Raw genomic sequence first — 18,122 nt, 5'->3', positions numbered from 1 at the left:
TTATAGATATTCCTTTTTATTTTCCAGGGTGTTAGAATAGCTAGAAGGAAATAACTGAAACTGTTGAACTATAGTCTAGTAGCCTTGATTCTTGAAGATGATTGTATAACTGTGTAGTTTTTATGGTATGAACATGTGATTGTGAAAATTTGGGACTGATCCCCCCCTTAATCCAGGGTATGGGCAGATGAGTAAGAAAATAAAGACAAAAAAAAATACATAAATAATAGAGAAGGGGGATATGGGAATGGGATGTTGTGAGTGTTCTTTTTTATTTTATTTTTTGGGGGTAATGAAAATGTTCCAAAATTGATTGTGATGATGAAAGCACAACTATGTGATGATATTGTGAGCCACCGATTGCACACTTTGGATGATTATATGGCACGTGAACATATCTCAATAAAATTGCAAAAAAATCATTATGAAACCATAGTAAACACATTTTAAGTAATCAATAAGTATTTCTTCAGTGAAGGAAAAAGTTAATAAATACATATTGGGGGAAAAATAAAAAGCAATGGTTAGAGCCCAGGCTCTGTAGTTAAAATGCCTGAGGGCAGATTACAGCTCTGTCACTTCCTGTCTTTGTCACCTGCGGTGAGTTACTCCACCTCTCTATGCCTCCATTTATCTATAAAATGGGGTTAATAATAGACCTTACCTCACAGGGGAGTTAGGGGGATTAAACGTGATAATCTAGGTAAACTGTTTAGAACATCACCGGACACTCAACACGATAAATATTAGCGAATATCCACGTTTGGGGCAGAAGTCAACAGGCTTTTTCTTTTTTGGGGTGCATGGTCCAGGAATCGAACCCAGGCCTCCCACATGGAAGGCGAGCATTCTACCACCGAACCATCCATGCATCCAACAGACTTTTTCTATGATGGGCCAGATAGTAAATATTTTAGGCTTTGGAGCCACACATTCTCTGCGGAGACTACCCAACTCTGTCATAGTGAAAAAAAGCAGCCAGATACACTCTGTAAACAAATGGGCGTGGTTGTGTGCCAAAAAAACTTTATTTACAAAAACAGGCAGCAGGTTGTATTTGGCCCGTGGGCCGTAGTTTGCCAACCCCTGCTTTAGGAGCCAGCACAGATGCCACCCACTTGGGAAGTCTTCGCCACCCAACTGGGAGAAACTGCCTTCTTCCTACAGCTCTGAATGCTTTCACAAACAAAAACAACTCTCTGGTGGTTAGCTCCTCTCTCTGCCTTTTGCTGAGGCAGGAAGGGAGCAAGAGGAAGCCCCAATGGTGGTTAAAAGTATGTGGGTGCTGCAGGCGGACCAACACAGATTCTCGGTTCCACTTAAGGCACCAGGGACTTGGGTAGAGGATGTCACCCAGTGTCGCAGTTTCTTCCACCGTAAAATGGGGATTGCAATACTACAAAACTCCTGGGCTTGCTGTGATGTGTATTGTTTTTTAACAACCTTCCGGCTATTGATAATGAGGATATCTCATGCTGGATCATAGCTCCCAGATAGCAGAAGCCACCATGTAAACATTTCTGCCAACCCTGAGGCTGGGAACAGACAGAGTTGACTGGCATCCTGGCCAGATGGCCAGTTGGGTATTTACTTACGACTGGGGAACTCCTCCGATCCCAAAACCCACCAGGCCTCGGAGCCCTAAGATCCAGCTGTATATAGGGGCGAAAGCACTGAGGATCCCATAGTATAGAGTCCAGAGCACGCTTATCTTCAGGCCCTGTGGAGAAAAAGAGCTGCAGTCAAGGGTAAGCCACATGGACAAGGGTAAGCCAGGGGTTCTCTGCAAGGCAGTGCCAACCCCCAGGGAGTGTTGAGCAAAACCGTGCACCTGGGGCAGGTGGGACGAATGGGGGAGAATGCGCCCTGTATTTTCCACCTCGACTCAGCTCTGGCCAAAAGTTACCATGATGGATTGTGGGCCCAGGCTGCCAGCTTAGCTTTCAAGAAAGGCAACAAACAAATTTATTTGCATGCAAAAGGCGTCATTTTTTAAATGAAGGCAACTGAGTCAAAAATCCTACAAAATGTTGTATGGGATAAATAGAACGTGTCTATGAGCCATGGTTGGCCCATTGGCCACCCACATGTCATGTGTAGCCCAGAAGGGCCAAACTCCTATCCCAGCATTTGAGAATAGCTGAAAGTCTTGGGACCTCTTAAGTGCCAGGTCTGCAGCCCTCACAAGGAGTAGGCTGACATCATCCAGCTATTGAACAGCTTTGCTCAGCTGCCCCCAGGGCTGTTTGACACTTAACCTCTTGGTATTCTCCATTCATGCTCAATTACAAGGAAAATATTATAGGACCATGAGACCCTGGGATCCTCAGAGACAATCCTGGCACCTGCAGACCACTCCTTTTCCTCCTTCTTAGAAACAGGGACCTACTGCCTTTAAACTAGCAAGTACCCTGTTCATATTGTGAATTTTTTTTTTTACTATGAGCCCCAAACAATAATCATTTTTTGCAGGCTAAATAAATAATATTTATTGCAGGCTAACTAAACTCAGGAAACACTGTTCTAAGTGCTTCACATACAATTTGTCATTTAATGCTCCCAACAAGCATTTGAGCTCCCACTCTTTTTTTTTTAACACATATATTTATTATCTGAAATTAAATTTTGCTGTATTCATTTCAGCAAAATCACTAATTATATTGATAAAACCAAAATCTTCACATGTGTTCTACTGACAATAATGACAAATTAGACAATATTTCTTAAGTCATTGTAGTTCTTAAATACACTTTTAAATTCATCTCAATTCAGTGATATTTTGCTCTGCTAAAGCAGGAGCAACTGGAATTGTTGATAAAACTCTTAAACCAATACTCTAATTTGGGAAGGAACTATGAATTTTACATAATTATGTTCAAAAACTGTAATGTATATAAATGTGATAAATTAGTCTTATTACATAAAATATCAAAAACTTTTAATATCATCAAATGCATCTCTCTTTTTTTTTACGTATTTTTTATTTAGGAAAACAAATGATATAGTTAGAACCATCAGCAATAGATAGCTTAACCATAGGCATATTGAAATAAATTATCCATATAGTCATTGTAAAGCCTGTGTATGCACAGTAAATTTCATAAACCAATTTAAAATTAAGTCAACAAGGAAAAAATCTACATATTCCGATAGTAAAGTTCTTAAATTCTAAATATTAAAAACAAACTTAGATACCATTTGAACAGCTGTCAAAACTGTGGATGTTCTCAAAATATTAAGTAGGACGTTCTTACAAATATCTGCATTGCTATACTAATGATCTATGTTACTAATCAGTTTCCTTATTTCAGGAAAATACGAAGATACAAATATCTTTACAATTAACATATGGAAATCTTAACTACCTGAATGTATATCTTGTTAGCTTATCCATAGGCATATTAAAAATAATCCAAATAATCATCATAATACTTGTTTGTACAATATGTTTCATAAACCAATTTAAAATAAGGAAGGAAAAAAATGAACTCCCACTCTTATCAACCCTGTTTCACAGAAGGGAAAACTGAGGCTCAGAGAGGTGACGTAACTTGGCTCAAATGACTTCATTCAGAAGTGGGGGCACTGAATGAGAACCTCAATGTTCTATTTTCTTTCCATGGCCGCCACAAGCCCCCAGGCTACAGAAACTTCTGTAGGAACCCAAGTAGTCCTCCAAGTCCTAACCCCATACGTGAATCTTCTGCAAAGCCACCCAGCAGACAGCTCAAGGAAACCTCCCAGTTGCGTCCGGCAGACCAAGAGGCTCAGAGGAGACGCTCCAAGCTAGCTGAGACCTGCCAGCTGCCCAACCCACTGGTGTTCCTTGGAGGAATTCCTGGGAAGCTTTAGAATTAGAAACTCAGCCACTCTTCCTGAAGCTTGGGTGGGAATTCTAAGCTGGGGAGGAAGAGGCTTTTTCTCATCCAGACTGGTGGGCGTGTTCTCTCCTCTCTCTCCAATCATGATCACGTAAGCTACATGTTGAGTGTGGAATTTAGCAGAACATGGAGGAGGCCTGGAGGGGGCTCTCTATAGACAGCTCCCCAAGTGTCATCTATTTGGGACAGCTGAATACACAACTGAATAACTGAATTCTGGAAGATGTTTGTTACGTCTCTGGGCAGCCAAGGCTGGAGTTTCTGAACAGCTGGAGCCAGAAACACCTGGATTTTAATAGTGGCATTGTTATTTCTTTGCCTCCTGAGCTTGGAAACTTATAGGATTAATAGCAGACATTTCTGAAATGCTTCCTCTGTGCTAAGCTTTATGAACAATGGCCCATTTACTCCACATCCCTGGCCTCAACCCCCTGGAGACCCCTAGCTGAAACAACCAAAAGCATCTCCAGTCATCCCCCAATGTTCCCTGGAAGGTAAGATCCTCCCCTCTGTTGAGAAACCCTGTTCTAGAGGGCACCAAAATGTGATTACAATTCACAAGATTCAGTAAATAGCATCAGTGAAAACCCACCGATGACCCTTTTCAAAATCCAAGACTACAGCTTTCTCCTCTGAGGCCATCATAAATGTGAAGACGTCTATATTTTGCAGAGCTACCCCCTGGGAATGCCATAGGAATGACCATTCTTAGGAAGAAACACACCAGGGAAGTCAGGATCTTAAGCTAGCAACCTTTCTAGACTCTTCTGGAAAATGAAGACTGGTCATCAGTAAAGTTGGTTCCTGGTCTGTGGAGAACAAGACACAGCAGAAAGTGGAAATAAGGAGATAAGATCCTCATCCATCCCAGCTTAGTCACTCCAAGAAATATTTATTGAGTGTCTACTCTGAGCCAGTTACTACGTCAGGTGCTAGAGCCACCTCAGTGAACAAAATAGGCACAGTCCCTTTCCTCACGGAGCTTACTAAATGTACCCCACACTCTCCTGTTCCCATGCCCATGGCAGACATCACTAGTTGATTACAGCACATTGCCACCGAACCTTCTGAATCCTCAAAGCCATGCTCTGGCAGCCCCTACTAAATTATTAGGATGGACACAAGGGATGAAAACCAACTTGCCCCTTAGTTTTGGGCATTCAACAATAGTAGCTGTTAACATCACTATTATCTCATTCAACCTCCTCCTAATAAAAATGAGGAAATTGAGGCCTAAGAGGGGGCTGTGACTTGCTTTAGTCACCCAGTGGCAGATCCAGACCCCCAAATTAAGGTATTTTTATCGACCCCTCCTCCCCTCATATTCTTTACTGTTCCATGATTCAGCCACTGGATAACAGAATCCAGGATATGCCAGAGTTTTCCACTATGGGTTTTTGCATTTTTGTCAATGTGCAAGGGAGTCTCAGAAACAAGTAAAAATAAAAATCTTTTTAGCCACAGAGACAAGAACGAGTTGTCCACCTCCACACCAAGTCTGCTCAGGAAGAAGGCACATTAAGACCTCAGAAGAGCTTTGTCCTCCAGTTATTTTAAAGGCCTAAAGAGTCATGTCCAGCCTCAAATGCAGCCACAGCTTTACAGTTCCTTTAACTGCTGTTCCGCTCCACAAGGAAAATGGCTCTATTTTATTTGGGGATGTATGTCTCTTTCCCTCTTTCTTCCTTTCTCTGCCCTCCCTCCTTCTCCCTCTACACTCTCCCATCTCCCCGCCCCCTCCTTCTCTCTTTCTTCCAACCAGAAAATCACTAAAGCAATGACTCACACTCTCCAGAAACACGAAGTGAGTGGGAGAAGGGATGGGGGCTGAGTCTACAGAGCTGGCAGCCAAAGACCAGAGAAATCTATCTCCTTTCAGGCTAACAGGAAGGAGGAAACATCTTTTACTCTCTTTGGAAGGCCTGGAGAGGTCTTTCCCCCAGGTCTCTCCAGCCCTTTAAATTTCTCTGGGTTGGCATGGCTGCAACTAGTTTCCCACCTCGCTGACTGCCACAGCCAGCTCTCGGCAACTCTTTCACGGCCACCTCCAAGCTATCTGCTGGCCTGTGCATCTCCTGTCCAGTAACAGGAGAAAAGGCTGCAGCTGGAGTCTACTTCTAGCATTCTTCTTTAACATTCACTCATTCATTGAGTCAACATTTATTTATTGAGCACCTACCTGTCTGAACCACAAGCATCAGGGTTAAGATAAAGGCTCTAGACTTAGAAAGAGCTAGAGGCAAGACCTAGCTCTAGGACATATGTGGAATTGGGCAAGATGGCCACCCTCGGTGCCTCAGTTTCCTCATCTGTAAAAACAGTGGCACTAGTCCCTAGTTCACTGGTTTTCAGGGAGGTCAGATGAGCTAATGCACGCAGCATGTTTAGTATTGGGCTTGACGTACAAGGAACTATTTTATTTTCAGTCCAGGACATAATGTTGGAACAAGCGGACCTTGCCTATTACTCACCCACTATCCATATTCTCCTTTTACCTTTCCCAACAGAATTCTAGGTTTATTTAGAACACAGGACTAGATTCTCATTAGTGAAAACCAATAGTTCTCAAAGTAGGGTCCCAAGACCAACAACCTCACCATCAGCACCCCTTAAGGACTTGCTAGAAATGCTATCACTGCAATGCCAGCTGACCTGTCCTGGGCTTACGATGTGCCTGGCATTGTATAAAGCAGTCCAACCCAGGACCTCAATGCACCCTTCGATGTAGGCTCTGTTATTTTCTTCTTTATACAGATGAGGAAATTGATGCTCAGAGAGGAATAGATTCAAACTGGCACAAAGCACATAGAATATTATTAAGCCACAAAAAGGAATGGAGTTCTGATACACACAGCAACATGGGTGAACCTTGAAAACAACATGTTGGGTGAAATAAGCAGGTGTGTGACCTGCCTAAAGTCACACACCCAGAGCAGCAGAATTGGGACTGAACCATGGTCTACCTGGCTCCACGCATGTACCCACTACACCCCCTGCCACTGGAGAAACCACAAGCTGATGGGAAGAGTCCAAGAAAGAGGACAATTAAGCAAAGAGTACACTAGCTCAGAATGTGTGAACTATTGGTCCAGCAACTTTTCCCTGAGCAGGGTTGTTGGCCAAGTAAACCTTGCCTGGATTTATTGAGATTTTTTTTTGAAAACTTTTTATTGTAGTAAAAAATATGCCAATCAAAATTCCTCATTTTAACCATATTCAAGCGTACAAATTCAGTAGAATTTATTACATTCACAGTTTTGTGCTTCCATCACCAATATCCATCACCCGTACTTTTCTATCACCTCCCAAACCACACCCTGGTCCCTGCTAACCTACAAATGACTATGTCTGTAAAGTTTGCTTGTCCTTGATTTTTCATATAAGCAAGACCCTACAGTATTTGTCCTTTGTGTCGGGTTTATTTCACCCAACATGTTGTTTTCAAGGTTCACCCATGTTGTCGTGTGTATCAGAACTCCATTTCTTTCGGTGGCTTAATAATAGTCCATGTGCTTTGTGCCAGTTTGAATCTATTATGTACCCCAGAAAAGCCATGTGTTAGTCCTGATCCAGTCTTGTGTGGGCAGCTGTTTCTTTTAATCCTGATTCAATATTGTGGGGTGGAAACTTTTGATTAGATTATCTCCACAGAGATGGGGTGCGTCCAATTGTGGGTGTGACCTTTTGAGTAGAGGGAGATTTGACTCCACCCATTCCAGGTGGGTCTTGATTAGTTTCCTGGAGTCCTTCAAAAGAGGAAACATTTTGGAGGAATGGCAGAGCTGATGTAGATGTTTAGAGATCGAGACAGAAATAGCTTGGGTGCTAAGCAAGGGCTCACAGTAATAGCCAGAAACTGTTGAGAAGAAATCTCCAGCCCTGAAAGATGCTAAGCTAAGAGATAAAACCTAGAGTTTTGACCAGGAGCAGCTAAGTGAAGACCACAGATGCTTGGGGAGGAGACCACTGGCATCAGAAGCTGGAAGCAACGGAACCAGGAACAAGGACCAGCAGATGTCAGCCATGTGCCTTCCCATGTCAGCCTTCCTTGAGCCAAGGTATGTTTCTCTGGATGCCTTAGTTTGGACATATTTATGACCTTAGAACTGTAAATTTGTAACTTATTAAATTCCCTTTTTAATAGCCATTCCATTTCTGGCATATTGCTTTCTGGCAGTATCAGCAAACTAATACATGTGTGTATACACATTTTGTTTATCCATCTCTCTGTTGATGGACACTTGGATTGCTTCCTTCACCTTTTGGCAGTTGTGAATAATGTCGCTTTGAACATTGGTGTAGAAATATCTGTTCCAGTCCCTGCTTTCAATTCTTTTGGGTATAAACCAAGAAGTGGATTGCTGGGTCATATGGTGATTCTATTTTAAACATTCTGAGAAACTGCCAAACTGCCTTCAACCGTGGCTGCATCATTCTACAGTGCCACCAGCAATGAATAATGATTCCTCTTTCTCCACACCCTAGTCTAATGCTTATTATTCTCTGTTTTAAATAATAGCTATCCTGGTGGTTATGAAGGATTTCACGCTGTGGCTTTGACTTGCATTTCCCTGATGACCAGTGAGGTTGAGCATCTTTTCATGTGCTTATTTGACAATTTGTATAACCGTTTTTAGAGAAATTCCATTCAAGTCCTTTGCCCAGTTTGGAGTACTGCGATTATGTGCATAAATGTCTTTGATTGTTATATTGCTTTGGTGGATTGACCCTTTTATTAATATATAGTATCCTTCTTCGTCTCTTGTAACATTTTGACTTGGAAGTCTATTGTCCAAAGGCATTATGCCCAAACCAAGTCTCGACAGGCAGGGGGAATAGCGGAGGGGTATGGATTCTTTGTGCAAGAAAAGGAAATGTCTTCATATAGATTATGGCAGCGAAGGCATGTCTATACCGTTAGGTTGGATTGTATGATGTGCAAATAAAATTGTTTAAAAATGAACAGAGAGACACAAGTGCTAGAGAAAATGCAGAGAAAGAGATGTACCTATTCACTTTGGTGAGAAGCTGAGAGTTGCAGCCCCTCTGGAGGGCAGCTTGGTGATTCCACGGGAGGCTAGAGGTGGGGTTGCCGTATGACCCTGCAACCCCATTGCTCAGTATGTACATATATATACATGAAGGAACTGAGCATGGGGACACGAGTGGACATTTGCACACTGGTGTTTATGGTGGCAGTGTTTATGATTCACAATGGATGGAGGTGGCCTAAGGGTGAAAGGACTGAGGAATGGAAGGGGGAGCTGTGGTGGACATATACAGTGGACTATGAGCAGCCACAAGAAGGAATGAAGTTGTGAGGCATGCAACTAGGTGAATGAACCTTAAGGACAGTATGTTGAATAAAATAAGTCAGAAACAACTAGACTAATATTATCATGCCTCACTCATATGGCCTAATTGTAATATAAAAACTTGGTGAATTGAAGTTGAGAACCTGGGTGATCAGGTTGGGAGCTATTGTAAAGGGTCCTAGATTGAAAGCTCTTGCAAAAGTCACATCTATTCAGGAGTTGCAACTGTTATTTCTAAATTCAGAAATACTGAGCTGTTTGTATATAATCTGGTCATTCCCAGAAACTTTGAGTGTTTATATTACACCTGACACTCAGATTAGAGCTTTGGACCTATGAAAATCAGCACTACCCCATACAGGAGCTGTTTAAAAAGTTGAAAAAGGGGTCAGACTTCGACTAGCGATATGAAGGAAGCTGATCTGGATAGGACCAAGGTAGAGCAGAACACATTTCTGTGTGACATCAAAGGGAGAGAAATTTATTTGGTGTAAATTTTATTTTTTGGGTAGCACATTACCTAACTTAGCTTGTATGATCAGTTTAGTTGAACATAAAAAGTACATGGAATCTTGAATAGGGCGTGAGATTTTGTTGGTTTGTCCAGATTAGTGTGATGCCCTGATACATCGGGTAATTTGGGCAGCGAATAAACAAGTATTTGCAAAGTCCCCTTGGGGGACTGGGGAGAAAGGAAGAAATATTCAACTTCCCCATTTGGGGAATTTCTGGAATTCTTGCAAGCATGGCAAACAAGTCAGTAGGCTGTGTCCTCAATCTCGGGGTTCACCCCTATGAAACTTAATCCCACAAAGGATAGGCTAAGCCTAGTTAAAATTAGGCCTAAGAGTCACCCTGAGAGAACCTCTTTTGTTGCTCAGATGTGGCCTCTCTCTCTAAGCCAACCCAGCAGGTGAACTCACTGCCCTCCCCCGCTACATGGGACATGACTCCTAGGGGTGTAAATTACCCTGGCAATGTGGGGCAGAACTCCCGAGATGAGCTGGGACATGGCATCAAGGGGTGAGAGCCTTCTTGACCAAAAGTGGGAAGAGAGAAATGAGACAAAGTTTCAGTGGCTGAGAGATTTCAAACAGTTGAGAGGTTATCCTGGTGGTTATTCTTATGGATTATATAGATACCCCCTTTTTAGTTCATGGTATATTGGAGTGGCTGGAGGGAAGTACATGAAACTGTTGAGCTGTGTTCCAGGAGCCTTGATTCTTAAAGACGATCGTACAAAGATAGAATATTTACAATGTGACTGTGTGATTGTGAAAACCTTGTGTCTGATGCTCCTTTTAATCCAGGGTATGGACAGATGAGTAAAAAAAATATATGGATAAAAATAAATAAATAATGCAGTGGATAAGGGGTAAAATAAATTGGGTAGATGGAAATACTAGCGGTCAATGAGAGGGAGGGGTAAGGGGTATGGTATCTATGAGTTTTTCTTTTTATTTCTTTCTCTGGAGTGATTAAGTGTTCTAAAAAGTGATCATGGTGATGAATATACAACTGGTGATATATATGATCATGGTGATAATATTGTGCATCACTGATTATACACCATGTATGGACTATATGTTTGTAAAGATTTGTTACTAAAAGTTTTTTTTTTTTTTAAGTTTATTGTCCAAGAGTCAAGAGGCTATTCTGGAGGCAACTCTTACTCCAGCTCCAGCTAAATATTGCTAATTACCATGGTTTGCTAAAACCCAAGCAAAACCATTCCTGTTAACCCTGCGGAATACTTAGAACTCTATCTGAGATTCTATAAAAGTTTCACTCACTGAATTTACTTTCCAGAAACTTGAAACCTTCAGATGGTTCCTAGGCCAGATAAGTCTGAAACCCAGAGTGTTCAGCCTCTCCAAGAACATTAACTAGTTCCATCCCCATTCCATATTATCAATATCCCTTACCAACATAAAAGAGTTGGAGTGGGCATAATCCAAATACTCCTAAGACTGGGAGAAGGATCAAAGGAGAAGGGGGAGTTATAACAGAGAAGATAGGATTTAACAAATGAGTATGACTGCTGAATCATATTGATATTTCTTTTAGTCTCCAGTGTCTTGGAGCAGCTAGAAGGAAAAACCTGAAATCATGACACTATAACCCATACCAAATTGTGAAATCTGTTCTATGACTACTTGTTGCATTGCATTTTAAAATTTATTGCCTTTTTTGGTATACATGTCATATTTCACACAAAAAAATGTTTAAAAAAAGTCTGTTGTCCAATATTAGTATAGCTATCCCAGCTCTCCTTTGATTACTATTTGCATGGGATATTTTGCTTCATCCTTTTACTTTCAACCTGTTTGTCTTTAGGTCTAAGGTAAGTCTTTGGTAAACTTATAGTTGGATTGTGCTTTTTTATCCATCCTGCCAATTTTGCCTTTTGATTAGATGGTTTAATCCATTTACATTCAGTATAATTACAGATAAGGCAGGACTTACTTCAGCCATTTTGTGCATTGTTTCTTATATATCTTATATATACTTTTGTCCCTCTTCTCTTATTGCAGGCTTCTTTTGTGTATATTTGATCTTTTGTGATGCATTGATTGATCCCTTTCACATTTCAATTCCTTCATAGATTTTAAATTCTGTCTTTGTGGTTACCTTGGGGTTTGTATGAAACAGCTTAAATCTATAACATACTAGTTCAAAATAATGCCAACTTAACTACAATTGCATACACAGTCTCTGCTCCTAAATCCCTCTGTTTCCCCTCCCTATGTTATTTTTGTCACACATTGCCTTTTTATATTTTTCATGTTCATATGATAGAAAGATGATCATTTCCCGTTCAATTGTATGTTAAATTTTATCAGAAATGAAGAGTAGCATTCCATACTGAGGATACCATACTACTGGGTTTTGCATTTACCCAGGCAATTTACCTTCACTGGAGAGCTTCCTTTTCTCATGTGTCTCCAAATGACTATCCACAGTCCTTTCCTTTCAATCTGAGGAAATCCCTTTAGAGCAATGCCTTCTTCACTGCACTACAACTCAAAAAGTTACAGCCACAGAGCCCATCATTACGCCTCCCAATTGCTAAAGCAGCCCAGCTTTTGCTACTTGTCGCATGATCATGGAGATAACCCGGAGGATATGAGCTTAGAAGAGTTTGCCTTACTGTTTTCCTGCCGTACTGGTCTGAGATGTTTCCCCAGAGTGTGGAGCTCGACATCATGCCTACAAAGACCACCTGTGGGGGGAAAGACAGTTCCTGTTAGACAGCAGCACGAGGCATCGAGGAGAAAAGGCATAATGCATCAAACTCATGACAACACACCCTTGGCAATGATAAAAGTGAGCCAGTATTTCCTGAGTGCTTACTAAGGGGCAGAGCTCTATTCTAAGTGCGTCAAGGTCTCATATAAGCCTCACAACCATCCTACAGGGCTGGAGGATATTATCATCCTCACTTCATAAATGACACAACGGAGGGTTAGCAAGGGGAGTTTCCTTGGCCAGGGTCACACAGGTTGAGCGGTGCAGCCTGGACTAAAACCAGGCTGCAGAGCTGGCACTTTACCAACTTCTCACCATACCAAGTCGACCCCTTGCCCTGTCACTAAGAAACTGTCTGAGGTTGCAAAGGAGAGTTTGGAGGGTGTGTAAAGCAGGCAGCCAAGAGGTTGGGATGGGAGCTATGAGCCATGAGTGTGAGCACACACGCCTGCCAGATGTAATCACTATTACACTGTTAATCCTCTCACAGCAACCCCCATTTTACAGATGGGGAGCCCATGGCTCAGAAAGGCTAAGAAACTCACTCAACTTCCCAGTTAGGAGAGAACAGAGCCGAATCTTAAACACAGGTAGGCTGACTGGAGCTTATGTGCCTCATCAATTGTACTTTACCCTCTTCCCTAGGTACCCCCAAGTGCCAGACTCCAGGCTACATGCTCTATGCAGACTTCATATCCAATCCTTGCAGCAACTTTGAAATGGGGGCCATCATTACCCCATTTTACAGATGAGGCAACTGAGGCCCAAAGAGGTGACGGCACTGCCTGCAGAACCCCAAAGCGCTAGATTATATTTCCTCCAGGTATGGGATAGGGCAGTGGGCTTCAAACAGGAGACACACAGAATCATTCCAAGGTAACGTTTTATAGGAATTAATTTCCAGGTCCTCCACCTCCGTAGGTACTCTTTCTTGAAAACAGGCCAGTGGTTGAGGGTCTAACCTGTTCCCTAATCCGCTCCTACTTCCCATCTATCTCAGCCTTACTCTGCGCATTGCTTTGGGACTCAAACTCTCTAGGGTGCTTCCAAAGGGGACACCAATGACAGGGTTACAAATCCTTTTAGAGGTCATCTAGTTACCAATTCCTTTTTTTTTTTTTTTAACAAAACTGAAGGAGAATCTAATCAAAATGCGAGGAAAGTCAATAAGGAAGATAATTTTTCAAAAACAAATAATTTTTCCTGAAAGATTGCTGCTTGTTCTTTGGCACACAATTTGGAAGTCATTTTAAAAATTGGGTGGCATTAAGGAAATGAGTTAGAACAAAACTTCTTCCATTCCTCACCTTTTTTTATGTGACCAAAGCTTTCTGTATTTATTCCCAATTTGAAAAAATTAAAAATAGGAATAGAACTGGTGCTCAATTCTACCTCATCTTAACAATAAGTAATCATCCAAGAATACAGATATTTCTTGTTTATTAACTATTTATCCAAGTTAGTTATATGTTATTGTTTGACCTATTATGTTTTCATCTATAATTCATTATAATGAATTATAATGATAACTCAGTACAGGGGAGAAATTTTAATCCTTTGCACCTTATGATCTCAGAAAACTAAAAAACAATAATTTAAAGTTTCTATACTTTGCATAAAATTGTGAGGCAGTGATAAATACTTTCAAGCAAAATAAAATATTACATTAAGATAAAATTACATGGGGAAATGGAAATATAAATCCAAGAAGAAAACAAGGCAGTGCAAAATTTCCAACTTCTGAAGACTTATTCGTGTTATCTTTAAATGGATAGTGGTAGGTATCAAATTACTTTAGTATTTCAATTCCACTGCACACATTTCAAAAAGAGATATGGGGCGGGCCACGGTGGCTCAGCAGGCAGAGTTCTCGCCTGCCATGCCGGAGACCCGGGTTCGATTCCCAGTGCCTGCCCATGAAAAGAAAAAAAGATATGATAATTCTATCTAAATTTTTAATATTCAAATATACCAGAAATTATGTAATCTATAACCTACAATTTTAAAACAGATGTCAACTTAAAAACATGAGAGGATCCTGGGGGCTGCGTAGTTTTTGCACAATTCTTGTCTGGATTACCCAAGCAAAAGTGTTTGAAGATTATTGTCTTTGTTAAGGTGTTGTTGCTTTATCCTGTGCTAAGTGATATCCTTGCTTTCTGCTAGAATTAAACATCTCCCTAAAAACCCATTTTTTTCCCTAAAGAAAAGATTTCCACTCAGAAGAGTACTAGGTCTATATCACAGTAATTACGGTAATCTTGTACCGTATTTCCTGTGCCAACAAGGAAGAGTCCCCTTTATCCTCCTTGTGTACCTTATACAGATAAGGCAACACACAGTAAGTTCAATAACTTTTCCATAGAAAACCTGGCCACGTCCAAACTTGATACCATATGTGGGTAACCCAGGGCAGTGAATAGCAGCAGGGCCCTGTGTCTGCCAGGCCTCAGTTTCCATTCTACCTCTGCCTCTTACAGGCCTTGTAAGCTTGGGCAGTCACCACACCTCTCTTAGCCTCAATTTCCCCATCTATAGACACACCGGTAATGTTGGCAACTCTTTCCTAGAGTTGAGAGAGTTAAAGAGATAATAAATGCAAAGCCCTTAGCACAGACCCAGCCCATAATATGTGCTCAATAAATGGTGGTGTTTGTTATTAGCCAGTGACAGGCCATCACAGGGATCCTGCTTTGCAAAAACAGAGAATGAGGAATATAAGACAGAACAAGCAAATGGTCGTACAACTCTGTGAATAAACTAAAACCCATTGAACAGTACCCTTGAAATGGGTGAACCGTGTGGTATTTATACAAGTGAACTATATCTCAATAAAATGTTTAGAAAAAAAGAGGAAGGGAGGGAAGGAGGGAGAAAGGGAGGAAGAAAGGGAGAGATGGCATAGGAGGGGAAGGAAGGAAGAAGGGAGAAAGAGGAAGAAAGAGAGAAAGAAAGAGAAAGAGAGGAAGAGAAGAAGAGAGAGAGAGGAAGAGAAAGAAAGAAATGAAAGGCCGGCAGACAGGAAGGAACTACCTTTTCCTGACTCCCTGCTGCAGTTCTGTGCATTGTATGTATTTTGTGGCCCACCCACAGAAAAACAGGTGTTATCACTTCCGTTTTACAGACAAGGAAACAGTGATAAAGTGTCTCTGTCAAGGTCGCACGTTTTGAGGCGACTGAACTATGACAATGCAGGCCTGCCGCTGACCTGCATGATTCATTGCTAGTTTCAGGTCCAGGCCTAGCTTCAGAGGGCACTTGGGCCATTCCAGAACAGTCGGCCGTAGAGAAACAGCATTCCCGGGGTGACTCTCAGCAGCACTCTGCCACCAGCCGAGCAAGCACACCCTTGGGAGAGTTATTTTATCTCTCTTGGCCTCAATTTCCTCAACTAATAACAACTCCCTACCTCATAGGGTTATGATGAAAGAACTCAGTGGATATATAGCCTTTTCCACAGGAAGTGCTCAAAAACCATTAGCTGCTGTGGTTATCATTATTACCCTCCTCTCATCTAGCTCGGCCATTCCCTTCTCTTTTGGAAGTTTGCTGCTAAGCTATCTCTGATAAAAACTGAAGGCTCTGCATTTTAAAAAACGGTCAAAAGACTTGAATAGACATTTCTCCAAAGAGGAAATTCAGATGTCCAAAAAGTACAGGAAAAGATGCTCAACGTGGTTAGCTATTAGGGAAAGGTAAACCCAAAGCAAAACGAGGTGTCATCTCATACCCACCAGAATGAGTACTAATGAAAAAGCAGAAAACGACAAGCGTTGGAGAGCATGTGTCATTCATTCATTCATTGTTGGTGGGAACGTAAAACGGTGCCATCTCTGTGCAAAGTTAAGTATAGAATTACCATATGTCCCTGCAATCCCACTTCTAGGTATATACCCAAGAGATGTGAAAGCAAGGACTTGAACAGAGATTTGTACAATGACGTTCACAGCAGCATTTTTCACGACTGCCAAAAGGTGGAAGCAGCCCAAATGTCCATCAACTGATGAATGGATAACTAAAATGCAGTATATGCATACAATGGAATATTATTCTGCTGTAAAGAGGAATGATGTGCCGATACATGCGACAACATGGATGAACCTTGGAGACTTCATGTTGAGTGAAATAAGCCAGACACAAAAGGGCAAGCCTTGTATGATTTCCTTGATATGAAATAATTAGAATAACTAAGCTCATAGAGTTAGAATGTAGGTTATGAGGGGATGGGCTGAGGGTAGTCAATGGTTAAATTGCACAAAATTTCTATTTGGATTGATTGTAAAATTTTGGTAGAGCATGGTGGTGATGATAGCACATCACGAACGTAATTAATACATGAATTATGTATCTGAATGTTGTTAAAAGGGGAGATTTTAGGTTGCATATATGCTACTGGAATAAAAATAAAATTAAAAAAAAATTTTTTTTAAGTAAGCGTTCTGTCTCACTCTCTTTCAAGTCTGAATTCCAAGAAGCAGCAGCTACCTACCATTTATTGAACATGTGCTCTGTGTTCAGCATTGTGTTGTTTCCTGTCCTCACATCACCCTTGCTTGGGAGCAATTGGCATCTGCTTTTTGCAGTTGAGAAAGGTGAAGGTTATAAGGTTTAAGTGACATGCACAAGTGGGTTCCAATTTCCTGGCCGTTGAGCACGATGCCAGGGCATGGTGGTGTGCAAATAGTTGGGCCTCTGGTGGGACTGGGTTGGCTGCAAACCTGACGAGTTATGGGGGAGGAAACGAGGCCACGGGGTCTCCACCCACAGCTTAATTCTTTTCTGCCAAGCCCTGCCAGCAGGAGGTGGGGCGGCTTCCCACGGGGCACCCCAGGGGACACGCACGAAACACCACAAGAGAGAGCGGCTGGGCTTCCTACCGAGGTCAGCAATGCCACCTGCCAGCTGGGGAGCTGCCACTCGCAGTGTAGCTGTGGCGCGAGGATGCTCAGAATCATCATTTCCATGGCATCAGCCATCTGCAGGGAGGAAGGAAACACCATTAGGCCAGGATGTTGCCCACCGAGTGCCCGACCTGGCATCACCACCCGCTGAAGAGCTCTGGGAGTTCAAACAGCACGTAGGAATTGACAAAATAACATTCAGCATTCTTCATGTGTGCGTACTATGTGGTTTTAAAAAATATGGGCACTCTTCAAATGAGGTAGGGAAACATCATATTTCTGAAATGCAAGTAAAACATTTTTATAGCAATAAAGAGACAATGATCTTTTTGGTTTACAGGTCATGGTTCATACCGAGTTATCAATACTTTTAACTAGTGCAACCTTGTAATATATTAAAACGTGCTGGAAAGAGTCCATAATTAAATACTGTGTGCTTTTACAGGACTAGACAGATGGAATGAGAGAACCAAAACGAGAACCCAGAGGCAGATCCCTAAGGCCAATGGAATGCGGTGCAACATAAAGGTGGCTTTTCCAACTCATGGGGAAAAGGATGGGGGAAGTTGACTCTCCATTTGGAGAAACTGTATATAGTTAGATCACCGCCTCACACAATTTACAAAAATCTATTTCCACTGTATTAGAGGTCTAAACGTTTAAATTAGGCCATTTAAACAAGGGGTTGTGACTCCTTCGAAACACATGGAAAATTTTTATCTGTGCAACGTTTTTCCAGGGAGAGCTCCAAAGCTAACATCAGAATCTCATAGTAG

At 41.7% G+C, this 18,122-nt stretch overlaps 1 protein-coding gene across 1 annotated transcript in view; it reads right to left on the bottom strand.

The window, feature by feature from the left end:
• The window catches only part of SVOP (SV2 related protein), a 66,804-nt gene that overhangs the window by 38,773 nt on the left and 9,909 nt on the right, over positions 1-18,122 (bottom strand). The window contains exons 4-6 of the mRNA XM_077160108.1: positions 17,323-17,421; positions 12,348-12,419; positions 1,596-1,720 (exon numbers count right to left, since the gene is read on the bottom strand). Of these exons, the coding sequence (XP_077016223.1) occupies positions 1,596-1,720; positions 12,348-12,419; positions 17,323-17,421 (296 nt within the window). The remainder of the gene's footprint in view (positions 1-1,595; positions 1,721-12,347; positions 12,420-17,322; positions 17,422-18,122) is intronic.

Source organism: Tamandua tetradactyla, chromosome 5 (assembly GCF_023851605.1).
Source record: "Tamandua tetradactyla isolate mTamTet1 chromosome 5, mTamTet1.pri, whole genome shotgun sequence".
Lineage (NCBI taxonomy): Eukaryota > Metazoa > Chordata > Mammalia > Pilosa > Myrmecophagidae > Tamandua > Tamandua tetradactyla.
Note: the sequence above shows the minus strand (reverse complement) of the source record. Positions and strands in the feature narration are given on the sequence as shown.